Here is a 27,475-nt window from a genome sequence, read left to right as displayed (position 1 = left end):
CTAATGGAAAAGATCGACATGTCCGCTTATATAGTGCTCGGTTAAAAGTTAGATGACATTCCAGACGAGAGAATGACTTAATGCTGGGGGAGATTTTCCAGAGGCTTTTGGTGAGTCAGACTGTGAAAGTGAGGCTGTGCCTGGTGGAGAATGGCAAGCCATTGGGATTGTAGCTGGTGGCAAAACTTGTACAAAGGCAAACAGAGTGAGAGGGTATGGCATTTTGGAGCTAAAACCAGGCTTTCACTTTAGGGTTTTTCTCCACAGGGAATCAGTAAATATTTTAAAGCAGAGAGGATTGGAAGGATGGGATGATAATAATAGTAATAGGGGTCCCCTGGTGGCTTAGCAGGTTAAAGATCCAGCATTGTGCCTGCCATGGCTCTGGTTACACCTGTGGTGCGGGTGGTTGCCTAGGAACTTATGCATGCCATGGGCATAGCCAAAAAAAAAAAAAAAAAGGTCATAGTAGTTTCAAGGACTATTTTGAAGAGTCTAAAGGAGGTTGGTATTGAAGAAGAACTGTTTTTGTTTTTCTCTTAAAATCACCGAGGTAATGAAGGACTCTCTTATCCACATGTAGTTGCTTAGTCTAAGTGACATTATTAATTAGTTAACATAATTATTCCATGTTTTAAAAACCATCTTTTAGGAGCTTGCATTGTGGCTCAGCAGAATGAATCTGACTAGTATCCATGAGGACACAGGTTCAGTCCCTGGCCTTGCTCAGTGTGTTAAGGATCTGGCGTTGCCATAAGCTGTGATATAGTTTGTAGATGTGGCTTGGATCCTGTGTTGCTGTGGCTGGGGTGTAGGCTAGCGTCTACAGTTCCGATTTGACCCCTGGCCTGGGAACCTCCATATGCTGCAGGTATGGCCCTAAAAACAAAAACAAAAAAAACCCCTATCTTTTAGTTTATCTCTCATTAAGAGCCACTGATTTGGGAGTTCCCACTGTGGCACAGTGGCTTAAGAATCCAACTGCAGCAGCTCAGGTCTCTGTGGAGGTGTGGGTTCGATCCCTGGCCTGTCACAGTGGGTTAAAGGATCCAGCATTGCCTCAGCTGTGGCACAGGTTGCAGCAGCAGCTCAGATTCAGTCCCTGGCCCAGGAACTTCCATATGCTGCAGAGGTGGCCATAAAATCAAAAAAAGAAAAAAAAAAAAAGAGCCACCTACCTATTCAACTTTATATTCATATAGAACTGGTGGTTCTAAAGACGTGTCTAGATATTTAGCTTGAACATTTTAAATAATTAGATGTAGTGGAAAAATAACATTGTTTGGATAGATGGGATCTAAATGATCTTGAATAAAGGTTTGTTGTTTGGTTTTTTTGCAGTTATTTTTTATTACATAGCAATACATGTTTATTATAGAAAACTTAACATAATAATGAAAACAAATATTACCTCTAATTAATAAGCAAAGATCAACTATTTGGGGAGGGTGTACACCATGCCAGTCGCTAAACAGCGTTTTAATATTCAGATTCCAGAGTTCGGTGGCTCTGTTTAATGCTGCTTTAAATTCAAGGAAATGTTTTCCATCTTCACGTATTTTAGTGACTGAATTACCAGGACACAATTGAGAGTTTGGTTAATTTATTATTACAGTACATTCTGATTTTCATTAATATCTAAAGCAGTTGCTTTCACCGATTTCCTGCCAGTTACACATTCCTCAGAATGCTAAAGCAAAATGGTTTACACTCTCATTTTACAAATGAGGGAACTTTACTTCCATGCTTCTGTTTTCAGTGACTTATTAGTTTAGATTTTCTTTTGTTAAGCACTCACTTGATTGCAGTCCTCTCTCTTTCTGTTTCTCCATTGCTCAGCCAGTGGCACAAAGAAAAAGGACACTGAAGAGAGTAGGTAGCATGCGCCCGAGAGGTAGAAGGAGCCAGTGTATGTCTGGGTATAATCATGTAACCAGCCTGTAAGGAAGGCAGGGTTTCTGTTAGTGATGCATACCTTTCCATCAGGAATTCTCAGCCATGAACCCTTCCTTTAAGGAAGGGGAGCCTCTTGTACTTACCAGTCTGTTGTGACCCACCAGAAAGTTAGGCTGCTTATTACCCGTCTTATTTTCTATTGATGAAGTTAAATCAGTTCCGTCTGAGTTAGGGGTCTAAAGCTGTGGGGAGAAAGTAATTTTGGACCCAGAGCTCATCTCCAGTCTTGCAGTGGAAGTCGGAGAAATTAGGGACACATACCATTTCATTTTACGGTGACTCTTATTAGAAAAGGCCACTATTCTTACAAAGAAGGAAGTTGTGAATTACTGCTACTTTCCAAAGAAAAAAGTGAGAACTGATTATTATGTTTTCCTTCACTGAACAAACATTTCAGTACTTGCTGTGTTCCCAGCTATGTGCTAGGTGTTGAGGATACAGTAATGAGCCAAATAGACGTGGGTCCTGCTCTCATAAACTGTATCATTTAGTGGAGAGTTAGGTATTAAACCTACAAATTTCACCCGGGTATTAGGATGAAGGGATAGGTCAGGAAGCTGTGAGAGCAAATGAAAAGGCCAAGTGGGTTAGACGGTGACTATAATTTCCCCTGAAATCAAAATGCTCTTTTAAAGCAAGAATTGGGAGGGTCCTCAGCAGTCATTTGGCTAATGGCACATGCTAGAACCTCTCAGGTGAAAGGCGTTATTTAAAAAAATTTCAGTCTGTAGCGGCAAAGGGTATATTTGTCAAGGCTCCAGTGTGTAAATATTGTTGCAAAAGTCAGCCCTGTTAAAAATGGCAGATAATGTCTTAGTATTATTATGAAAATAATTTTGACCTCAGACTCCCTAAAAATGGCTCAGAGCCTTTAGGGGTCTACAGTCTTTTCTAGATTATTGTATGCATATTATGTTTGTAGATGAAAACTTACAATATGGCTTTTATAAGTTTTTATATTTAAAATCCTCAAAAACCTTAAGTCATGGCTGTGGTTTTTTTTTTTTTTTTTTTAAGGCTGCATTCTGATAATTTATTCAAAAAGTTGTGCTGCTATGTCAGCACAGTTCTGGGTACTAGGGATATACCCATGGCCCAAAATAGATGAAAATATCTTCCCACATGGAACTTAGATTGTGTCATAATTTGGAACATAATTTCTCACTGGATATGTAGAGTATACTTTTTTTTTTTTGTGGTCTGATCATGTCTGTCTTTATCTCCCGTCCTCTTTGTTCTCTGACTTAGCTCTGATAGAGACTTACAATTTTGTTTGCTTGCTTCATTAGCTTTTTGTTTCCTTAACGTAATGAATGAATGGAATGTTTTATTTAAATTCAGATAACTTTAAGTTGCTTTTACTTATTGAAACTTTATTTGATCAGTGATCTCAATTAAATATTTCTTAGAGTTAAGCAAAATAGACCAACTGGGATGAGTCTTTGTATCATGTTGCTGTGATTGACCTTTTCGCTATCTGAGAAACGGGTGGCCAATCTATCAGTTCTTCTAGGATTTCTATAAAGGGGGAACTGTGGAAAGCAGCAGCATCTCCTCTTATCCTTTGTCATTCTTGCCTTAGTCCCACCAGTACAGCAGTTTACCAGTATCTACAGAACCTGTGAGTTATATGACGGGGTGTTGGAAGTAATACTCTAGGAAAAGACTAGAAGTTCTTGGATAAGAAGACAGATAGTGCTGCCAAGAGGTCAGGAGAGTAAAGCTAAAAATAGTGAAAATGACATGTTAATCCCAGAGGGACTAACAGTTTAAGAGAAAACTGCTTGTAAACTTTTCATTTCATGTAAACATGGCTAAAGTCAGAATGTTATTTCTGAAACATTGAATATTAAATTGTATTTAATATATTGTCTTACCAGGGCAAGGAGTTGTTTAGCATACTTTAGAGCTGTTTCTGGAGTTCCCCTGGTGGCTTAGTGGTAACGAACCAGACTAGTATGCATGAGGACGAGGGTTCGATCCCTGGCCTTGTTTAGTGAGTTAAGAATCTGGCATTTCCGTGAGCTGTGGTGTAGGCCGGCAGCTGTAGCTCCCATTTGACCCCTAGACTGGGAACTTCCATATGCTGTGGGTATGGCTCTAAAAAGACAAAAAAAAAAAAAGGGAAGAAGAACTGTTTACATGTATTTCCATGTAAAGTTTAATGAAATAATTTGTTTTAAATCTGTTTCTCCCATTCATGCTTGATAATTGATATTTTAAAATTACGTCTCTGAGATTTAATTGCTATTCAGTCTGATAATAACATGCAGTTGATTATTTGCTTTTAGGATGCTATTTATGATAGCAAATATGAAGGGAAATGTAGGATGCAGGACTGTATTATTATTGATTAATTGCCCTATGAAAGTGTTAGCTTCATAATTAAGCTTGGAAGTGACTACTAGGGAAATTAAATTCATAGCTAAACATCTCTATTTGGTTGGAATAATTAGCCATACAGAATACTGTATACTTGATCTGATTTTATTAGATAGTTGTGCTTTTTTGGTAATAGCATGAAAAAGCTTTATCCAAATGCACTTTCAACCCTAAACAGTGTAGAGTGTATGTATATATATTTTTTTCTTTTTCTTTTTCTTTTTTTTTTTTGTCCCCTTGTCTTTTTGCTATTTCTTGGGCCACTCCCACGGCATATGGAGGTTCCCAGGCTAGGGGTCGAATCGGAGCTGTAGCTGCCGGCCTACACCAGAGCCACAGCAATGTGGGATCCGAGCCGCATCTGCAACCTACACCATCACTCACGGCAATGCCGGATCCTTAACCCACTGAGCAAGGCCAGGGATCGAACCCGCAACCTCATGGTTCCTAGTCGGATTCGTTAACCACTGAGCCATGATGGAAACTCCGAGTTTATATTTTTAAAAGAAATTATTGTTGGTAATTCAGAAACCACTGTATTCTAATCATTTTTAAGTGGAAATACACACAAGTTGACATGCAAAAGACTGGGTTCCTTTGTGGTTATAGCAACAGTATTGTGAGTGGCAGAGAATAGCAGCCACAATCCAGGAAAGTGTGTGTGCACCTGAGCCTCCGCTCCATGATGGGGTTTCTGTATATAGCCAACACTCTGAGGGGCACACTGGCTGCTGGTACAGATGGATTCTTAGGTTGAAATCCCCCCTAAGCATTTCCTCAGTGTCTCCAGAACACCTGCTTCAGATTCACTTGAGGTGCATGTTAATTGTGTAAATTCATTGGCTTCCTAAGCATACTTCCTCCCGGGTGACACCCAGTTAATGTTTATGTATATGATAAAATTGTCTAAATTATTTCCTTATATTTATGGCTGTAACTCTTGCTCTGGGCAAGAATGTCTAAGAGTAAGACTTGAAATACCCCCAGAAGGCTGTTAATTCCAAAGTTCCTTCATAGTAGTTCAGATTAGTTGCTGAGAATTCTGTAAGTGACTGGCCAGTGTTGAACCAGAGCTTCTAGCTGTTGAGCTGCAGCCTAGTGGCAAACTTCCAAGTTGTTCAGACACAGTGACCCTCTTGCATTTCTGGGGTCACTGGAGCCACTGCCTGGCTGTTAGCAGCCTTGTCATTTTACTTTGGGTGTATTAAACAAGTATTTCTTATAATCTTGGGAAACTTAGTTTAACAAATATAAACCTCAGTGCCTTTTAAGATAGGAACTCTCTCAAAGGCCCATGATAGAAATTTGCCATAAGAATCACTGGTAGTGCTTTAAATATTGGCTCTGTGTTGTAAGTTTTATTAAGATGATTGTGGTCTGTGTTAGGATTTTGAAAACTGATTCCTTGGCCTTGCAAAGGAATATATTTGCAAAGGAAAGACCACCTCCCTCTCCTTTTTTAAAACCACAATAGAGAGCTATTTGGAATTTATTTTTGATGTTTTTGGAGGGATTCACTAATCCTAATAATACTGGATAAATACATGATTTACATTGTTTCCTTTTGTCTCTTCAGGGTACAATATTCCTCAGAATTTAAAGGATAGAGCACTTTGCCCTGCCTCCTCATTTGTCCCCCACTGACCCTCAACCTCCAAAATGGATTACAGCAGACCAGTGGTTGAGTTGTTTTGTTTGTGTGTTTGTTTCCCAAATAAAATTTCAGGCCATAGAGAAATTCTCAATCGATAGGCCAAGATGACTGATAAAACTGCAGAGGATATGGTTGATAAAAGGTGGAGTGAGGACTGGGTGGAATATTTATTTAATAGTGTGTCTGAAATAAGGATGGGATAGAGATAGGAAATGATCTGCCATTTCATGAGGAGATGAACTTGGCTGTATTAATGGGACAGAGACGAGCTTGGATGAGTTTCCATTTTAGCCATTGTCTTTTCTTATAAAACACAGATAAAGAGTTAGTGCAAAATTACCGGTTTTGCTCCCTGGTGTTTCTGATGAATTGTGAGGTTGACAAATAATAGCAAAAGAGAGAGGTATAACTTCTTTAGGAACTAGGTAAATTACTTTTGTGAGATACCTGCTTGATGGAGTGAAGCTTCAATATATTTTAAGGTGATTTTTATTATACCAAAGCTTAGGATACTTTCATTTAAAGGTAAGATGGAGACCTGGATTACAGTGACTCAACCAAATTTTCTTTTTTCTTTTTCTCCCCCCCCCCCTTTTTTTAAGGGCTGCAGGTGTGGCATATGGAAGTTATGGAAGTTCCTAGGTTAGGGGTCAAATCAGAGCTGCCGACACCAGCCAACACCACAGCCACAGCAATGTGGGATCTGAGCCGAACACCACAGCTTACAGCAACGCCAGATCCTTAACCCACTGAGTGAGGCCAGAGATTGAATTCGCATCTCATGGACACTAGTTAGGTTCATTTCTGCTGAGCCACAATGGGAACTCCCCTCAACCAAGTTTTCAACAAATGAAGTAGAAGAAGAATACAAATTCTAACACTTCTCAGTTTTAAGGTTCTAGACTGTTGTCCTTAGTTTTAAGCCCTGGCAGTGTGTGTGCCTAACAGAATAATGAGTGCTATGCCATGATCCGATAAGGTATGAAAGAGCATCGAATGAATAACTTTTGTCTTCTCTGCCCTATGAAGCAGCTAGCAGAGTTCTGTCCTAATAAGTTGCTTGATAATTATTGAATGAATACTGATTTATAACCAAACAAACATGTAGATACAGAGAACATTATAGTGGTTATTGGGGGGGGAAGGGGCAGGAGGGAGTATTAAATGGGTAAGGTGGATCAACTCTATGGATAAAAAGTAAATTTTTGGTGGTGAAAACAAAATTATTGTGTTTTAAGAGAGTTTTCAAATTTGTGATTGATTTAAATGTAAAATTATATATTGGCATAAAATGTGGATTCATCAGTTGGGAATGGGGGGTTATGTGGAGGAGAGGGGAACTGCCTTTGGTTTTGTTTTATAGGCTGTTGGTGGTTTTATTTATAAATGGAACTGAGCCCTTAGCATTTGGAGCTCACATGTCAAATTCCTTGGGTACAAAATTAGAAATTTCACGTAAGTGCCTTAAATCTGTTTTGTGCATTGGAGAATATGATCATATACTTGCCTTTTTTTTTGCCCAAGGCACTATTTTTTATTTATATTGCTTTCTACAGGTGTACCTTTGTTAATAGTGGTCTACTAGAAATATGTATTAAGTTTTAAAAATATCAGTATTTTTTATTTTTCCACTTCCAAGGCTTTTCCATCTTGGGATCAGTATATAGTTCTGGATGCCATCTACCATGAAAAACAGCCTTTAGCTTTGGATAGATAATGACATTTGGCCTACAGTTGAGTCTACTGACCACCCTAGGTTAGGAAACCTAGAACTACCCTGAAACTGATCCAGTTTGAAGAAGGCCATGTTACTAACTGAAATTGAATTTGTCACTGCGTGTTGGAAAGAATAGGAGGGGCTGTTAGGAGGACTGGGCAGGGCAGTCACTTGTGTGTGGAGGGGAGGATAGTTAATTTTTAAACTTTTATTTATTTTGATCCCTATCAGTTGGTTTCAGCCAAGATCTGATAAAGAATTTTATTGCTACTATATTTCAGTTACAAAAGGTATATAAATAATTTTCTTGCTCATATGCTTTATTTACTTTTATTTCCTTTCCTTGAATTATTAAAATATGCTTTCTAGGACTAACTTGTTTTCTTTTTTATTTCCATACAGGAAGGAGACAATTATTGTTCATGTACCATTTTTAACTAGTCTTTTGAGGATTAATTGTGAAACGTTTTACTGTTTACTAGATTCCTAATTTAAAATGCCTGTAATCTTTTATAGGAATTTCAACTTTTGCACTTTGGTAATAACAAATCTAGGTAAGTAAAAAGTGAGGATCTCATACAATTCTGAAGATCTAAGCTTGGTTTAGAATTTAATATTTTATAACTACTAAGCCTTTTGATTTAGTTAAAGACAATAATGTAACTGCCCATACTTGAGTGATGAGTGGGTATGTAAATCAGTATTTCTGATGTTTCTTTGGTAGTTGCTGCTGGAGTTAGAAGTTAGGAACAAATCTGATGGCCTTTGTAAATCCCTTTTGTCCTTTCCCAGAGGAGTGAAGGCTTTCCTGAAGTCTCCTCAACAAGATGCCTAGCAAAACATTGTAATCAGTGAGGATCATGGTACAGAGAAGGAAGATTAACTGAATTATATATTAATTATCATAATCTTATTTAAGATTCTCTGAGGAATTCCCAGACTAAAAAATCTATGTACTTGAGCTTTCAGCAACAGCCTTTTCACTTCCTTTGATGACTTTTCGGTAGCACTTACAACATTTATGATTGCCTAAATAATATTCTCCGAGTTAGCAGGTAAAAATTCCACCGTGAGCTTCTTCCTCATCCTCGCATGGTCTGGGTATTGTGAACGTTGGATCGTAAAAGGCTTGTAACTTTTTTTGACTCACTGACAGTAAGAAATGTATTTTACGTCACATATATTTTATATTACATAGGTATGTGTGCAGTGAAAGGAATAAGTTTCACAATAAAGTGATACACTCTGATTTCTAATCTGTTCTGTGGTCCTTTTTTATTAAAGAAATACATATTTTTTTAAGATGACCCAACGAATTGAAGACCCATACACACATCTATAGCTTTTTCCTTTTAAGTAATACTCCTCACGGAACTTGTCTAGTCTCCTCATACATTGAACTCTGTAAACATTTAAAGTTGTATACAGAGTTGTATACATGTCTCTCTAAACGTGATGTAGTTTTGTTACTTGCCTTTATCATTTGACTGAGATATTCAGTGCCCTGGTATTTGTTGCTTCCCTACACTTTTGGCCAGACGTTCAAAGGCATTATTGGGACAGTGAAGAAGAGTGAAGATTGAAAAAAATGCATGAGCAAATTGTGTTTGAACTCAGTTTCCTGTATGTCACTGACCTGGGCGCTAGCCAGGGAGGAGCTTTGCTGCTGCTTGGTCCCCTCTGACCTGTCTCCCTGTATAACACTTCTGGGCTTGACTTTAAAATTCTAGCCTGCTTTCCAGTTATGAAGAATAGGCTAAGTTAGACTTCATGGAGAGAGGTATGTTCATAAATTCAAATAAGGAGTTACTTTTATGTTTGTATAATTTTTTCCTTTAGATAGATACATCAGAATTGAGCCTCAAGTAATTGTACATTTTTCCCCTTCAGTAATAATTTCTTTTATTAAGTTTTATACTTTTTCCTTTGATATTTGAAGTTTATAGAGATGTAAACCTAACATAAAGCTTTGTTTAAAAAAATTTTAGTGGGGCAAGATCAGACCCTTTCTCTGCCTCCCTTCAGAACTAAGGGAAGCAAAAGTAATTTTAGGCTGAATACCTTTTTGTACATGATTGGAAATGCTGTGTAATTTGTAATTCTGTAGTGTAAGATACTGAAACTTAAGTCTGTTTCCTGAAAATATTTGTGAGTAGTCACTCTTAATAGTCTTAGATTAAATGTTCAGCAAGCACAAAATGTCCCATTAAGTAAAAAGTGAATATAAAACAATGCTTCAGTCTTAAAGTTAACTTAAAAATCAGAACTGCCCGAAGTTTTACTGTGCATGTATTTAATGTACACCAGTGGCCCCACATATCCTCTTCACACAGATCCTGGCCTTTAGTCCAAGATATATATAGCACATCTGATGAATAAAGAGGTCAAGCCTGCAGCTGTTAAGCTTATTCTACAGTGATGTTAGTGGGTTTGTTTGTTTGTTTTTTAACCATCATAGATCTTTGGGAATCTGATAAAACTCTGACTTTCTCCTCCAATAAGTAGATATACATATATAATCCCTGCTGTAAGACTCCCAAGAGAATTATAGAATCTGCCTTGTGCACATCTGCTGAATTGACCCTCAGATTGTCCTGGACTAGTGAAGCAGTGTGAGAGTTGGTATAGGAAGAGCAGAGATAATCATCAGTTTCTTTTATCCTGATAATTGTCATTGCATGTTACCATTAATCATGGAATAGCCTTTCCTTTCATGGCTATTGAAGTTTGCTCAAATTGGTTGAGCTGTTACCTGCCAGAGGTGGTCCAGAAAGAACAGCCATCCCAGCAAAGAAAGAGGCAAAACCCAAAAATCTGTGTACCATAAAATTCCCGGACAGATCAACCTGTAGGGATTAGGATCCAGTGTTAGCCATGTCGAAGGTGAAATTCTGCAGAGACCTACTACACCTGCAAAAGGGCAGCTACTGTTTATGTCATCTTAAACTTTGAACAGTTGACTTCTGAGGTGATTTGAATGGCCTTTTACCCTGATATTATGAAAGAGGTAAGGCAAATAGGGAACATAATTTCCCCGGGCAGACTGTTTTTAGTAGTAAGGAAAGAGCATTTATTTTTGTTTCTTTTAAAAAATCTTTTAGTTGGTTCAGGGATACTTCCTCTACTAGAAGATGGTATTTACAGTTGGAACTGACCATGGTATTCTTGAATCCACCTGTGGCTGAGTGTCAACTACTGGTTTATAAGAAGTCAGATACCACAAGAAGTTGATTTCAGCTTTAGAAAGTTTGATATTTGCTTAAGCCTCATAAAATATCCTGTAGCACTTAGGCTAATGTTAATGTCAGGCCAGAAGTTTCCTGGGGATTTTATTCCAATGCATTTGGAACCTAGTTTAAAGAACTCATGGGGTTCCAAGAAGAACCCAGAAGTATTTGTATAACTATTTCAGCTCCATTTGGGTCTAGGACTGTCAGTTTGGGGTAGAAGTGGAGAGGAGTTGAAAATTCAGTGTTCTTACTAAAGTATACAGAACTTCTCCCAACAAGAAAGAAGTCAGCACTGGTCAGGAATCCCCTTTTCTCTCAGGGAATTCTTCCAAGATTGTGTCTTAGAACTGAAGGAATTTGTGGAGTGGAAGAGAAGTGAACAGAACCCTAGCCTGGGTGACTGATAAAGCAAAATGGGATCCTCCTGATACCTATTTTGATTGTATTTCTCTCCTGTCCCATGTGGATAATCCTCTCATCCCTCCCTACAAGGTAAGATGAATAGCTGGATAGGATATAGCTACAGGGTTCCTGAAGCCTGGGTTTCATTTTTTTTTTAATTATAAAATTCTTAAGTTTATTTATTTATTTGGCTGCCTTGCAGAGTTCCCAGGCCAGGGATCAGATCCAAGCTGCATTTGCAACCTATACTGTAGCTGTGGCAATGCCAGATCCTTAACCCACTGTGCCAGACATGGGATTGAACCTGTGTCCCAGTGCACTAGAGACGCCACCAATCCCACTGCACCACAGCAAGAACTCCTAATTATAAAATTAATATAAAATATGTATTCTCTTCTGGGGAGATTACTATTAATACTTTTACTAAATGTTGTGAGAGCATTAATGCGTATGTCTACTTACCAGTACAGGAAGTATCAATGCCAGGTAACCACCGGAGAAAATGGCAAAGAAGATGGTATAGGTCATAAGTAGTGGAAATGTGGTGGCTAAAGGAGCAAGCAGGTTAATGATGCCGCAGAGGATGAGGTAAGACTTGTGGTAATGATACTTGGCGATCCAGTTTTGATCAGCAACCCATCCAGAGACAAGCTGACCGACTGACTCAATGATACCTGAAACAGTATTGGAGAGGTCTTAATGAAATCCAAATTCCACTTTCCTAGCCCCTTTGAAAAACGTAAATACCTAAGTCATCTTTTCCTAAATAATACGACTTTATCCTGAGACTAGGACATAGAAGAAAAAATGGTTTCATTTGTCTGTCAGTAGATTCTATCATTCTCTCACCTATTCTAAACACCTCTAATAAAATTCTGAAAAGGTTCCTCCAGAGTTAGTAGAGGAGCAGCAGGTATTTTTCTCTGATTGTGATTGGAAAGCTCATACCACCTAACTGGGAATACCTGGTTACAAAGGTCCCTGGGCTCAGTAGGTCAGCAGGGGAGGCAGCGGGGTTTCTTAAAGACGGTAGAGCTACAGTGTCCTGGGGAACATCATACGGTGGAAGATTGCAGTGTAAATGATAAAGTCTTACGTTGAAATAAAATACTGTGATTCTTTCTCATTGCAGATGAGGTTTCAGTAATTAAATCCTCCACCAAAGGTTATTATGTTTAAGCTGAAAATATGGAGGAAGTCTGGAAATGAGAGATCATTTTTCCAACATTGGAGCTATGGTATAAATAAAATCTTAAATAAAATTTAGGAATAACATTTTCCATTCAGTTTCATATCACAACATTGTCACCTTTTATTGTAAGTTAATATAGCTGCTAAATACTGAAAGATTTTCACCAAGAGCTGCATTTGTTTTATATTCCAGATTCTTCCTATGCTTCAAACATAAATTGCTCTACAGAAAGGAATAAAAAAAATGCATACTGCCATTTCCTATATCTATTTTTATAGTTATTTCCTAGGAGATGTACTGAGACTGTGTTCTTTGGTCCTAATCTGATCTAAATGGATACTGTCATGGAGTTCCCATCGTGGTGCAGTGGTTAACGAATCCAACTAGAAACCGTGAGGTTGCGGGTTCGATCCCTGGCCTCCCTCAGTGGGTTAAGGATCCGGCCTTGCGGTGAGCTATGGTGTAGGTTGCAGATGAGACTTGGATCCTGAGTTGCTGTGGTTCTGGCATAGGCTGGTGGCTACAGCTCCCATTAGACCCCAGCGTGGGAATCTCCATATGCTGTGGGAGTGGGCGAAGAAATGGCAAAAAGACAAATAAATAGATGGATACTGTCAGGCATTCGAGTGAAAAAAAATCCGTTTATCTTAGGTGTCTTTAGCTTGTGTACACAAGCTTTATTTGACTGAACCACTGTCACTGTAGTTGGAAACAGGGTGCAGCATTCTAAGGGCTTGGTACATAGGCTTTTCAAGAAATTAGCAAGAGGAAGGCTAATCTTGAGCTACTACTGAGGATTTCGAGATAGAGCAAACCATTTCACTCCTTTTCATTTTGTTTAGGCTCCTTGTTTTGTCAGCTGAGAGAAACCATGTCTTCTGGATCAAGCATTCTGTTTCATACTTGTTTAATAAGTACTCAAATAAAATGATTGTTTTTATTCATCTAGTGTATGTTAAATATCCGCTAATCCATTAGTGACTAGCCTTGATAGGCATATTTATCTGTCTTAGTGTGAGTTCAAGAGGAAAAATACTTAACAACATATGTTACTAGAACATTATTGAATGCGTACGATAGTCCAGGGAATGTTCTAAACTCTATGTGCTTACTTCAACTCTGCATTCCTGCTTCATCCGAATGACCTTGTCAGAGTAGGTGCTACTTTCCCTCTATTACAGATGAGGAAATGGAGATGTAGAAAAGGCAAATAACTTGCCCAAGGTCACACAGTGAGGAAATAAAGAGCAAAACTTGAACCCGAGGAGTTCGAGTCATGGCTCAGCAGGAACAAATCTGACTAATTATCCGTGAGGCCACAGATTTGATCCCTGGCCTCACTCAGTGGGTTAAGGATCCAGCCTTGCTGTGAGCTGTTGTGTAGGTCACAGATGCGGCTCAGATATGGTGTTGCTGTGGCTGTGGTGTAGGCCAGTAGCTACAGCTCCCACTCAACCCCTAGCCTGGGAACCTCCATATGCTGTGGGTACCGCCCTAGAAAGACGAAAACAAAACAAAACCAACCTTCAACCTGGAAAGTCTAGCTCCAGAAACCAGTCATTTAAACTTTTGCACTGTGCTGCCTACCTAGAATTTTTTTTTTTTTTTTGTTACCTAGAATGTCTATTGCCACTGAGCACCAGTTTTCTCAAGTTCACTGTCCAGTAATACTTCGTGTCTACTCTGCCAGATGCTGTCATAGGAAAATCAGGAAGACTTGGTTTAGAGTCCATTGTCTGGTGGGGAGCGCCTGTATGCATAGCGCAGTGCCAGATCTGGAGGGAAAGCCTTGCTGTACTCACCATGCTTTTCTGGCCCTCCCATAACTCCTTTAAAAAGGCGGCGGGGGGTGGGTTGGCTTTTGAATAAAATTTAATACATTTTTTTGTAAAATTAAGTTTCTTTTTTCTTTTGAGGGTAAGGTTGAAATAGACTTTCTTACCAGCTGCAGAAACGAGGTAGGATGCATCCATCATGTCGATCCCCAGGGTTTTGGCTCTGGCTACCAGGTGAAAGGTAGGGATGAAATAGGCCAGCTGACTGAGGAGAAGAGACCATGTAAATATGTAGAAGAAAGGATTCTTAAGAAGAGAAATATAGAAGAGCTTTTGTTTGCACCTCCATGAACTAGCCTCTTTCTCATAGTTTTCTTCATTAGTTCTTAGGATTAGTCTGTTCCTGTTAGGTCCTTTATTGAACTCTTCATTGTGGTTTTGTGAGACTGTGAACTGTGCATCAGGTTGTCCAGCCTTCTGCATAGTACTGTCTCCCCTGGTAGACTCTTGAATCTCGCTGCAGCACGATGTTTCTCTCCCGTGTGCTGCCTCTGGGCCACTTGCAGACAAACTGCTACCTTTATCTTTACGTCAGAATCGTGCTCGCTTTTGATATCTGTGGGTCTTAAGAGCATACTAGAAGGCACCAAATGCAATGCGATAGCTCCAAATAATACAAGCGTACCTAAATAGGAGATAGGAATTGAGATGTTGTTAAAAACTACCTCTCTCACGATATTCTGTATTCTTAGGCTCAGAAGAGGCCTCACCACTAAATATTCAGTTGTAGGGCAGTAATTCCTGAAAACACTGCTTCGTCCTTGAATTTAGCCAAACGTATTTAAATCTGTTGACTTAACCGTTAGTTGTACACACTGCTATATCCTTGTGAAAACAAGGAGTCCTTTGGAGGTAGAAAACCAGAACGCTGCGCCAGTAGGTTGGTTCGGAAGGAGAGTTATTTGTGCTAAAGGGAAAGGGGTCTGGGGGGAGGGGAGTCATATTTCAAATGTTAGAAAATTACAGTGTGTTTTAAATATTTTGAAGTGAGGGTGTAGATTTATGTACAGAAAATATAGAATCAGGTGATGGGAATCACTTGGAAACAAGAGATAGCCTTTCATCTCTTTAAATTTCCTTGACATTTTGAGTTTCCTTGAAAGAAGACAGATGACGGTGTTGCCTTTGAAGCTGAGCAGTTGCTTGACTTAGCATGTCCTGACCAAAACTGTGTTGCTTCTAGAGATGGAATTGGCCCTAGGTTCTGCTGTCTTGTCTTACGGATTCATCAGCCAGTCCTGTTCACCATGAAACTAGTGGTAGTTTTTTATTAGGAAAGGAAAGATTCAACAAAACTGCTTTGTGGATAGAAAAAGACATATATATTCATATATATGTACATATAATAGCTTTTTTCCCAATAATTTGAGGTTATTTTAATCCAGATGTTTTATACCAGGTATGAAGAACATTGCGGAGTGAATGGTTTTTATTTGAAAATTTACAGTTGACTATATAAAAGATGAAGTATTAAGGAACATAGCCCTCTTTTTATGCAGTCTTTTCCCATCTATTTTAGTGAATCTGATGAGGAAACTTTTGGGGGGCCTCACCCATGGGGTATGGAGATTCCCTGGCCATGGATCAAATCTGACCTGCAGCCCTGACCCATGGTGCCACGGGTATGGCAATGCCTGATCTTTAACCCACTGCTCTGGCCATGATCAAATTCTTGTCTTAACCCCAAGCCACTGCAGAGACAATGCCAGATCCTTAAGTAGCTGAGCCACAGCAGGAACTCCAGAGGAGAGTTTTTTTTTTTTTTCCTTTTTTTTTTTTTGTCTTTTGTCTTTTTAGGGCCGTATCCACCCACAGCATCTGGAGGTTCCCAGGCTAGGAGTCCAATCGGAGCTATAGCTGCCGGCCTACACCACAGCCACAGCAATGCCAGATCTAAGCTGTGTCTGCGACCTACACCACGGCTCACAGCAGTGCTGGATCCTTGACCTGCTGAGCGAGACCAGGGATCGAGCCCGCAACTTCATGGTTCCTAGTTGGCTTCGTTTCTGCTGCGCCATGACGGGAGCTCCAGAGGGGACTTTTTGTTTAACCGCAGCTTGTTTTCTTAAAGGAAAATTTGAAAAGCGAATGTTTTGGTGAGGGAGGAGAATGCTTTGAGGAGGGGGTCCTTGTTTCCCCAGGAGTGTGGCTTTCCCTGCAAGCTAGTTCCCCCCGCCACACGGATTGCCCTCCATCCTCTCAGACTTGAACCCTTTGGTGAACTCTGGGTTGCCTTTTGGGCTGGCAAAGCCTGCAAGTCATCGAGGCCCTCTTTTGCTGGGTATTCTCTGAGGAAAAGGGGCGTGTTTTCTGGAGTCCAAGGGAGAGAGCTGAACATTATTAAGTCTGGCGGGCTTGACAGTTGAGAAACTTAGAACGACTCACCTGTCCAGTCATAGCGATCTAACAGGACTTTTGTAAAGGGCGCTAACAGAAACGTCAGTCCCATCCCTGAACGGGCAATCGCTGTAGCAAAAGCTAATCGTTTTTTGAAGTATTTTGTAGTTACCACGGTAGCCATGTGGTACAAGAAAGCAGAACCCAAACCTAAAAGAAAAACAAAGCTTGGAATCACCTTCACATTAAGTGGCTTGGTACCAGGTGAGATATTCTCCTGGACCTGAGATGATAGAAGTAGGCCTTTTGTACTCATGGACAGTAAAAAGGCATATCCCTAGTTCCCTCTTTTAAAGTCTTAATTTTACATCGGACTCACCAGGTAAAAATCCCATAGTCACACAGAGGAAGGGAATGCTTGTGGCCCAGCTGCTGATCAGATATCCACCAGTCACAAGGAGAGCCCCCAAAATTGAGGCAGTTTTCGCTCCAATTATGTCGTAAATAATGGCAGCTAGGGGACCTTGGGAAAAGAAACAAATACTAGTTAAATGTGTTCTGGCATCCCTTCTGGTGTGGGATTTAAATGAGCAACTGGAGGAAAATAAAAGGACTCTACTATCCCTGAAAAAGATGTCTCTATTGGGTTTCTTAATATTCCCAGCCCCACACTATTTTGCTTTTTGGAAAAAGAAACTTTTGTTGCTTTTTGTTTGTTTTAAAGAAAATTGTAAATAAGCATGTTTGGAAGGGAAACTTACTGAAAATGCATAAAACCTCCGCAAAAAAAGGTTGCATATGGTGACCTATGACTAAGAAAGTTCAATTATTAATCTACTCTACCATATTGTAACTCCAACTAGAACTAGGGGAAGAGGAATTGATTCTGTTTTTGTTAGACTGGCTCACTAAGCCTATATTAAGACACCGTTGAAAGAAACAAGGCATGAAAATTGAATCATAGAATTAAATAGTTGGATTCTTCAACTTTGTTTGAACCCTAATTTTTCCAGTTTTGCCAAGTCAAGTGGAGGCTGAACACTGCAATCCCTACTTTTCTCAGCTTTACAGATTAATAAATGAACCGAGTTGTAGCAACGCTTCAGTCTTGAATGACTGACAAATGAGTCTTCTTGGACTCATTGCCTGTAGTAGTCCTTGGACAGCAAGCTTTATACCTGCAGAAAAACGAAGTGACGACATGATTGATCCAATCCAACCAATTTGCTCAGAGGTGCCTTCAAACTCTTCTTGAAAAACCACAAAGAAGATTGCAAAAGTCTTGGTCATCCCCATCACAAACACATTGACCTGCATTAAAGAGGACCAAAGATACAAACCAGGTGGTGAGTAAGCTGTTACAGAGGAGGTCATAGGTGCTGGAGCCTGTGTAGCTCTGGCCCACCAGTATTTACCAGTTCGATTGCTGGTTCCTCTTTTTTTTTAGTGCCACACATACAGCATATGAAAATTCCCAAGCAAGGGGTCCAATTGGAGCTGCAGCTGCTGGTCTACACCACAGCCACAGCAACACCGATTCTTAACCCACTGAGCGAGGCCAGGGATCAAACCCACATCCTCATGGATACTAGTCAGGTTCATTATCGCTGAGCCACTGGGGGAACTCTTTGCTTGCTGGTTCTTCTTTATAACATTTTATATTTTATGGGGGTGGTTAGAGTGTCTAAACACCACATGAAAGCACGTCACTTAATCCTCATTACAAGGCTATATACTGTATTAGTTCAGGAAGTTGAGATTTAGAGAGCTTAAAAGTTGCTCAAGATAAAGGCGCTGGAACTAAGACCTGAACCCAGATAGTCTGACTCCAGACCAACCACTATGTCGACCTGTTATAATAGCATCTATTAAAAACAGCCAATTCCAGTTACCTTTGTAATAGACGTGTGTTGGCCCCCCAAAATTGTTCCTGTTCTCAGGTTAGCTTTGCTTTGCTTTAACTCTGCTTTTGAGCTGAGTACCTGCCCTCACCTGGTATATACGTAGGGCAGCCATATAATTTATCATCCAGATGTAACGCTGAGAGTGAAAAGCAGCACAGTTAATTTATGCCTGGACAGCAAGGGTAATGACGAAGGATTATGGTCACCTTGTGGTTGGGGTAAGGGCCCCACCTAACACTCTTCGCCCACACCACCTTCCCTCCACTAGGGGGAGCTCCCCCTTTGAGGTCTGGTTTTCTTTCAGTGGAGTATTAGCATTTGTTTCTTGGAGTTCTGATTAGAATGGGGGCAGGGAGGAGGTGCAAGGTTGGGAGGTGGGGGGACTGAAAGGGAGGCCTAGGCAGGTTCTGCAGTCATTCAAAGCCCTGGAGCCGCATGTACTCGCTCATCTCCAGGGACTTTCTAGTGGCCCTTGTTTTCAGTGACCTTGGTGTTTCAGTTTCTTTGCTTTCAAGCTGGATGTGCCTTATGGAAGGACCACAGATTGTAGGTTCCTTTTCCCTGACTCCACTTTCTCTGTCCACCTGGTAAATATTTCCCCATGTGCTTCTGCATTCATCTCACTTTAAACCTGCCCTATGGACAGTCATTAACTTTCAAGGTTTTAATTGTCACCCTTGAACTCATGTAGTTATAGGCACTGATCTGCAGTCAGAATCCTGGCTCTGCTTCTTCCTAGGGATGTGACCTTGGGCAGACTGCAGAAGTAACACTTCCTCTTTGGTGAAGTGGAGATAAAGGAAACGTCATCAGCTCTAGAACTGAGAAGACTGAGAAAACTGGTAATAGTAAGCATTAATAGTCAAACTCAACTATGATTTCATTCTCTTGTGTAACCATTCTGCTTTCCCAAGAGCTCCAGGCTCATATTGTGTCTACTATATCTTTCTAACTCAAGGTAAGTTATCCAAAACGAAACTCATCTTTCCCTTAACTCATGTCCACTCTTCCTCTGCTTTTCTCTTGAAATGAAATGGGTGTCTTCCACCCACTCACTGAAGTCAGAGACCTGCCTCCACTCAGGAACCTCCTTCTGTCAGCCCCTACCCTCTCAATAAAATAACCAAGACCTTTCCCTCCATCTCCAGTGCTAGACTCTTATTTCAGACCAGTGGTATTTCTTGTCATTTGTGGTGCTCCAAGGTTGCAGAAGTTGGGGTGACAAGGAGGAAGTCCCTTAATGTATTTTCCCCATTCTGATTTGATAGAAACTACAAGACTTTACTTACTTCGCATGAACAATGCTGTGAATACCAGGGCTGTATATTAAAAAATGAAAAAAAACGTTTTATCAGGCACTTCGTAATCATAATTCTCCTCAAAGGTGCCTCTTACCAGTACATGAGGCTAGAGAATACACATGAACCTTAAATGAACCAGCCTTGTTTCTTTCAGTTCAAAATGCAGAACGACGATTGAACCCTCTCAGAAACAAGGAATGCTACAGTGAGGCCTCATTCTGTAAAACATGCTTCCTTTTCTGTGGACATGGGTTCTGTGCTGGCATCTGCAGGATGCGGCCCCTATTCCTCAGCCTCTGGAATTTGGCTGGTTACCGGTCCTCCCGGTTCCGAACCTTTCCTCTCTGGTCTTTCCTTGATAACTGGGCACAGCCGCAGTAAATGGGTATGACCTGCAGCTGCATCTGAGCCTTCCACTGTGTCTATCTAGAAGGCCGAGGACACAGCCATTGTATCTATCCTGCCTCTCTCCCTCAACTTGCAATCTTCCAACCTTGTTTCTCTTTTGACATGGATACTAAAAAATCTTTTTCCCAAGGTCTAGACTGTCCCTTAGTTAATTAAGCAGGCTAGATAAGTCTGTATTATACTCTTTCATCCCATGCTTTGAAGCAAGGTTGACGGGTCTCAGTCTTGTTGCGAAGTACACATCAGACATTGTCAATGGGCTCATCCCCAAATAAAAGCCCTTAGAAGTCCTCCAGCCCCTTCATGTCATTTTTACCATTAAGAGCCTGCCTTCCTACCATCCCTACTCCCATGGTAAGCCCTCCCTCACCAGATCATTTGATTTAGAATACTCTTTGGAAAGGGGGCTGGATCCAGCCACAGTGGCCCTTTTCGAATGCAGAGCATCAGGCTTTGTCAGAAATTACTGTTTAATAACTTCATTCTACCCTAGTCCCTCTCGGGGCCCCCCCAGCTCTTCTCGACTTTCACAAACTTCTTTAAAGAGTAGTCTATTGGGTTAACACTGCTTCCTCTCATCCCACTGCTCCCCAGTATGGCTCTTATCAAGGTTGTCAGAGACTTCCTTGTTGCTAAGCGAATACCTTGTCATTCTCTCACCTCTGCCCTCTCTGCACGTCTGCTGCTTCTCCTGGACATTTCCTCTTTGGAATCTGTGACTCTGCATTGCTGGTTTGCCACTAACTTCTCTGACCACATCTCAGCTTCCTCTGTGAACTGCCCTCCACCTGTCCCCTAGGCATCAATTTTCTCCGGGTCCCAGTTGCTCATCTCCCTCCTGGTGACTTCACTACATAAACACTTAGTACAACCACTGTGCATGCTGCTGACTTGCAGATGTCAGTAGGCAAATCCCATGCTCTGCATGCACATAGACTGTGAACATAATACTGCTTATGTCACAAGCTTCTCAGACCCAGTGTCCAAAGTTAAACCATCCAAGCCATCTTCAGGTTCTCTCCCCTTCTTCTGTGCTCCTGCTCATTGAAGGGCATACGTCACCTTCCAAGTTGCCCAAGCTCACATCCCAGGACTGCACAGCTCCCTCTCTCCCTAACATTTGGTTAGTCTCCACTCTTACAGGTCTATATCCACCCATCCACCAGCAGGTATTTATTGAGTGCCTGCTGTGTTCCACACTGTATACTGGGGGCGGGGCTTACAGTGGTGAGCACACAAACACGGCTCACAGAACATTCGGTTCAGGGAGACAGGCTGACTACAGAAAATAGTCATGCAGATGTGGAGTTATAAAGTATGGGAAGTTAGAATGGGTCCTTTTTTTAAATTATTTTTTTCTTCTTTTTAAGGCTGTACCTGTGGCATATGGAGGTTCCCAGGCTAGAAGTTGAATCAGAGCTGCAGCTGCTGGCCTACACCAGAGCCACAGCAATGCCAGATCCAAGCTACATCTGCAATCCACACCACAGCTCACAGTAACACCGGATCCTTAACCCACTGAGTAAGGCCAGGGATTGAACCTGCATCCTCACAGGCACTGTGTCAGGTTCTTAACCTGCTGAGCCACAATGGGAACTCCCTAAAAACATTTTTTTTGCTGCACCCATAGCATATGGAGGTTCCCATGCTAGGGGTCCAATCAGCTGCAGCTGCCAGCCTACATCAGAGCCACAGCAATGTGGGATGTGAGCCGAATCTTTGACCTACAGCACAGCTCACGGCAATGCTGGATCCTTAACCCACTGAGTGAGACCAGGGATCAGACCCTTGTCTTCATGGATAACATTTGGGTTCAATACCGCCTAGCCACAATGGGAACTTAAGAATGAGCCATTTTTTTTAAAGCGGAGCTCCTGAAGGGCATGTTGTTATTGGGTTTTTCATTCACCTTTTCAGGAACTCATCTGTAGTAGAAAAGTAGACTTGTAACTCATGCAGACACAAAAGCTCCATCATCTAAGTACCCACATTACCACTGTGAGTGATTAGCCTGGATTAACTGTTACCATTTTGAAGACCCAAAATGCTATTCTTTTGTGCTTTTATAAGTATCACAACCCCAAAAAAGTGGGATGCTTACTAATTTGGTTATTAGACAACTTTTCTTACCAGTAACTAAACTGATCAAATAACTTCCTATCCTCAGGGGAGAATGCAGGGAAGGGGGGATGGTTCTTGAGAAGAAAGGTGGGAGAATTATCGAGCCTTGCCACCAACGCCAGCTCTGCAGAGCCTGTGACGTGGGGAGGTGGCCCAGCCATGGGAAGGCTCAGACTCAGGACATCCTTAGTTTCGTTATTAGTAATATTTCTGGGAGGGGGGAATAAAAAAGATTGCACATTCTTTGGTAATGAAGCTAATGTTTAACAAATAGTCCTCTGGTTAGTAGGAGTTTTGTCTTACCGAAATCCTGGCTGAGGACCTCTGCCCCTCCCCCCACCCTCTGCCCTAGGGGGTGGGGGTGTGGGCTGCGGGTTGCTGGTAGTCACCAGGACCTGTACTCCCCTCCTTGGGAGCGTCCAGCTGCTGGGCTGGGCTGGAGGGAAGGGGTATCTTTGTGAGTACATCTCCAGTTAACACACCTTACTTGGGGACACCTAAGAGGAACTGTGGACCTGGTGCCACTCTGCAGCGTCGTTTAGGATGTTCGGCAGTTCCCATCCAAATGAGCATGCTGATTGCACATCACCACTGTCTCAAGTAACAACCCCAAGAGCTTCTGGGAGGATGTGGGAAAGAAGTTACTGAAAGAAGAGTGCCGCGAGTTCCCCTTGTGGCTCAGTGGTTAATGAATCCGACTAGGAACCATGAGGTTGTGGGTTCGATCCCTGGCCTCGCTCAGTGGGTTAAGGATCCGGTGTTGCTGTGAGCTGTGGTGTAGGTCGCAGAGGCAGCTCGGATGTGGTGTGGCTGTGGCTGTGGCGTAGGCCAGCGGCTACAGCTCCAATTGGACCCCTAGCCTGGAGCCTCCATATGCTGTGGGTGTGGCCCTAGAAAGAAAAAAAAAAAGAAGAAGAGTGCCAAGTCCATTTGCTTAGAGATGGAAGAGAAAAATCAGGCTTCGGTTTCAGAATCCACATCCTTCTCTCCCTTTCCAGCCGTAGTAGAAATATTCCTCGGGCCTAACTCGAGTATATGTTGTGGTTGGTGGGGCTGGGCTGGGAAGGAGACAGCTGGCAGAACAGAATAAAAGTCCCTACTCTCTGGGAGAGAAGGAGGTTGCTGCCAGCAGTGTTAAGTCTATGCTGGGCTGAACTGGAGAACCCCCTGCAGAAGCACCTTTTAACACTTCCCAGAGCTACTTCTGGGCTGGCTAAATGGATAACTGCTCCCCAGTCCTAACTGCCATGCAGCCAGGGCCAAGCTGCTGTGGTGGCTGGAGCTTTCTGGAGGTTTAAGGGATAGTAAGGAGACTGGATGGAAATGCTGCTTTCACTCAAGGAGGACATTTTAACATCTCTCTTGGGCTCATCCGCAACTCCTGGCCTCGCTCTGACCCCCCTTTCCATACAAATGTCAAGGATTTCATAAGTGATCTTGTTGTTAGGCTGCCCAGAGCCTTTCTCCAGAGAGGCTCGTTCAGGCAGGAGGGAAGGGAAGTAAATCCTCACCAGGAAGAAATGAAACACAACCATCCATCCCCAGCCTCCATCCAGGGGTTTCGTGTAACGTCGGACCTTCTCCCTCTTCAGCATGATGCTTCGTTTGTGTTAAAGGCAGAAGATCCCTGTGACAAATCCAAGACAGTGGATTCAGTTGACAAACTGAAGTGAACTTTAAAACTTTTGTTCCACTGTAGTATACTACTTGTACTGTAATTTTTTTTCAGCCCTCGTCTTTAAAAATAGATGATTTCTTCTCATTTCTAAAATTGTTTTTATAGACTCTGATCTCAACCTCAAAAAGACAAGCATGACTTTGTATCATTGGGGGCAGTTTTATGGTCTGCTGCCTGGCTTCCCCTGGCAAGTGCCCAGGGCTTTGAGAGTTCTCTTGGAGTGTGTCCTTAGTTACATATAAAGTCTGCCCAGCTAGAATGTTCCCTTATCCCTGTTTATTCCATAATGATGATTCAGGCAGAACCATGAGAGAGGTGAGAAAAAGATAATGAAAAGCTGTGATGTGAGGGACATCAAAGCCACCGCAGAAATCTCTCTTCCACCGGTTTGAATGGCCTCTGAAAGATGACCGTGAAGTTCATGTCAGGCAGGACTTGCCGAGGAGTTAACCACAAAGCCTGACCTTACTGGCTGTGGGGTGGCCGCTCCTCGCACTGTCCTCCCCCAGGTCTGCAAGCCAGATCCTAGGACAAGCTCTGCACTACCCTCTGGTCCTCTGGGTAAACTCTTGCCTTTAGAGAAATGAAAAGGGGATGGGGAACTTTGGGTCTGGAGATCCCCTTTCACAGCCCTTGCTAAAATGAGAATATTCTAAGGGATAAATAGCAAATTGCACTGACAGTTCCTTGAATGTATCTGAGACCAGAAAAAACAAACAAACAAAAAAACAGTCGGATAGCACTTTGGAAGCTGAGTTGGGAAAGTCTGAATGAGGACAGGATAGTAGAGGATGTGCTTGTTATTAGGAGATGTGTGCTCAGACGTATTCAGGAGTGAGTTGTCATAGCGTCTACCCACTTCTCACAAGTGGTTCCGTAAGATAAAGAAATTGTGCGTATGTGTGTGTGTGTGAGTGCATACAGAGAGAGATAGCAAGAGTGTAAATGTTCGGGGGGTGGGGGGAGGCAGCATCCTTATTTGCCACTGGCAGGTTGGCAGGTAGGCTGTTTCTTCCGGGAAAGGAGAATCTGCTGGCAGGATGTGTGGCATGGCCGTCTGTCTGGTGAGCAGGCCAAGCAGGGCAGGAGGCCGGTCCTTCAAAACATTATGGAGAACTAGGGAGTCCCTGTCATGGCTCAGTGGCTAATGAATCTGACTAGGAACCATGAGGTTGCGGGTTCAATCCCTGGCCTTGCTCAGTGGATTAAGGATCCAGTGTTGCTGTGGCTGTGGCGTAGGCTGGCGGCTACAGCTCTGATGAGACCCCTAGCCTGGAACTTCCATATGCTATGGGTGTGGCCCTAAAAAGACAAACAAAAATCTGAATCAAAACATTATGGAGAACTAACCCCACTTCACAGCCCTGTTTTCATCCTACCTTTGATGCGGTGTTCAGCAAGGGAGTCCCCCACAGTCTTGAGGCAATCTGGGAAGAAAAATAAATGATACAATTTTCCAGAATGTTGCTGTTTTTCTAAGGCATTACATTCTGCTCCACTGTGAAAACAAGCAAGCACTGTAAGAGCCCAGAGTGAGAGCCAATGTAGGCGCTCCTGCCAGTGGACTTTACTTCCTGAGGGGAGGAGGAAAGACTGTGATTTGACCTCCTCCCAGATCCTCCCTCCACCCTAACCCAGCAGGGAGACTTTTCCACCATCATCTCAAAAACAAGCTGGGGAGAAAACCAAGTAGAAAATCCCGCAGGTAACTATTGTTAATTCATCCCGGAGGCCATCACACTGAGGTGGCTCTACTGCCATGGCAGCCTAAGTAAGCAAACCACACTGGAAACAGGCTTAGGCAGTGGCAACCCGGGGACGACCGTCACAGCCAGCCAGGCGTGGAGCCCATCACTAACTTCCTGGCCTCTCTCCTCCTTCTCACCGTAAAAGCCTCTCCCGGAACCCTAGTCGGTGGAGGGCTCCTAACATCTTCCAGTTTGACACTGCCCAGTTTCATGAGATCAATTTTTGCTCAAACTCCTTTTTTTTTTTTTTTTGCTTTTTAGGGCTGCACTTGAAGCATATGGAATTCCCAGACTAGGGGTCAAATTGGAGCTACAGCTGCTGGCCTACACCACAGCCACAGAAACACGGGATCCAAGCCTCATCTGCAACCTATACCACAGCTCACAACAATGCCTGATCCCCGACCCACTGAATGAGGCCAGGGAGCGAACCCGCGTCCTCATGGATACCAGCCAGATTCGTTTCTGCTGTACCAGAGCAGGAACTCCTAAATAAACTCTTAAAAGTTTCAATATGCTTCAATTTGTCTTTGAACAGTTTTGGTGTCAGGAGAGGGAACAAAGGAAGGAGACCCCGAGCAGCCAGACATAGGTACCCGCTGAGTTCCTGGGACTCGCTGCTTTCTCGATGCCTCTGGGCGGGTGGGCAAGTCCCTCACATCTCAGCTCCACAGTTTCTGTGAATAGTCAGAATATCTTTGAGCATTTCTTTTTCTGGGCTGAATCCAGAAACCACCTGGAGTCAGCCTGGGTCCAACTTAAAAATCAGACTGGATCAGGGTCAGGCTGGGCCCAACTTAAACGGGACTGGTCCTGAGTGAGGCTTCAGGTAAGTAACATTTTAAAAGTGAATAAGTAGGCTAAATTTACCAAAGATAATCTTGAATTACAGTGGCCGCAGTGGAGAACTTTTAACCATTCATGAGGTGCCCAACAGGAGCTTTGTTGTGCTCAGTGGGTTAAGAACCAGACTAATATCCATGAGGATGCGGCTTTGATCCCTGGCCTTGATCAGTGGGTTAAGGATCTGACGTTGCCACAAACTGCAAAGTAGGTCACAGATGTGGCTCAGATCCCGTGTTGCCATGGCTGTGGCTGTGGCCTCAGTTGCAGCTCCAATTCAACCCATAGCCAGAGAACTTCCACATGATGCAGGTGAAGCCATGGGAAAAAGAGAAGAAAAGAAAAAAGGATCGCAGGCAAGCACTTACTATAAAAGCAGAGGGGAAATTATTTTTCTTCTTCTACAGCTTCTGGTGGCCAGGATAAGACCTACCGAGACATCCCACTTGCTTTAGAGCCTGCAGATGGGTCCCGGGAAAACTGGCAGAAGCCCGCAAAGGGTGAGAATTCTTCCCAGAATCAGCTCTCCCGTGTTTCTGCCTGCAGTGCCTAATGGAGAGAGGAGGGTACACTCTCACCCTGTTCCTTCCACTCTAGGTTCAGGTTGGCAGGAAAAAAACATTTGTGAGAGTTAGACCTTTGAATGGTGGCTGTGATTGAGTCCCCGTCGACCAGTCCTTTCCCTCCCAGGGTCTGCTGCTGCTTTCTCATTTGTCTTGTTTTGTGTCCTGAGTGCTTTGCTCCGCTCTTTGCCCATGGGGCATACA

The 27,475-nt window shown here is 42.3% G+C and overlaps 1 protein-coding gene across 1 annotated transcript; it reads right to left on the bottom strand.

The window, feature by feature from the left end:
* Positions 1–1,417: 1,417 nt before the first annotated feature.
* Positions 1,418–25,706, bottom strand: SLC16A4 (solute carrier family 16 member 4). Its single transcript, XM_047785070.1, is given in 10 exon segments — positions 1,418–1,938; positions 10,462–10,555; positions 11,804–12,015; positions 14,476–14,895; positions 14,898–14,993; positions 16,754–16,915; positions 17,085–17,228; positions 17,884–18,016; positions 23,951–24,066; positions 25,497–25,706. Coding segments are annotated over 9 exon segments (1,497 nt in total). The 5' UTR covers positions 24,035–24,066; positions 25,497–25,706; the 3' UTR covers positions 1,418–1,786.
* Positions 25,707–27,475: the final 1,769 nt, after the last annotated feature.

This window comes from Phacochoerus africanus, chromosome 6, assembly GCF_016906955.1.
Source record: "Phacochoerus africanus isolate WHEZ1 chromosome 6, ROS_Pafr_v1, whole genome shotgun sequence".
Lineage (NCBI taxonomy): Eukaryota > Metazoa > Chordata > Mammalia > Artiodactyla > Suidae > Phacochoerus > Phacochoerus africanus.
Note: the sequence above shows the minus strand (reverse complement) of the source record. Positions and strands in the feature narration are given on the sequence as shown.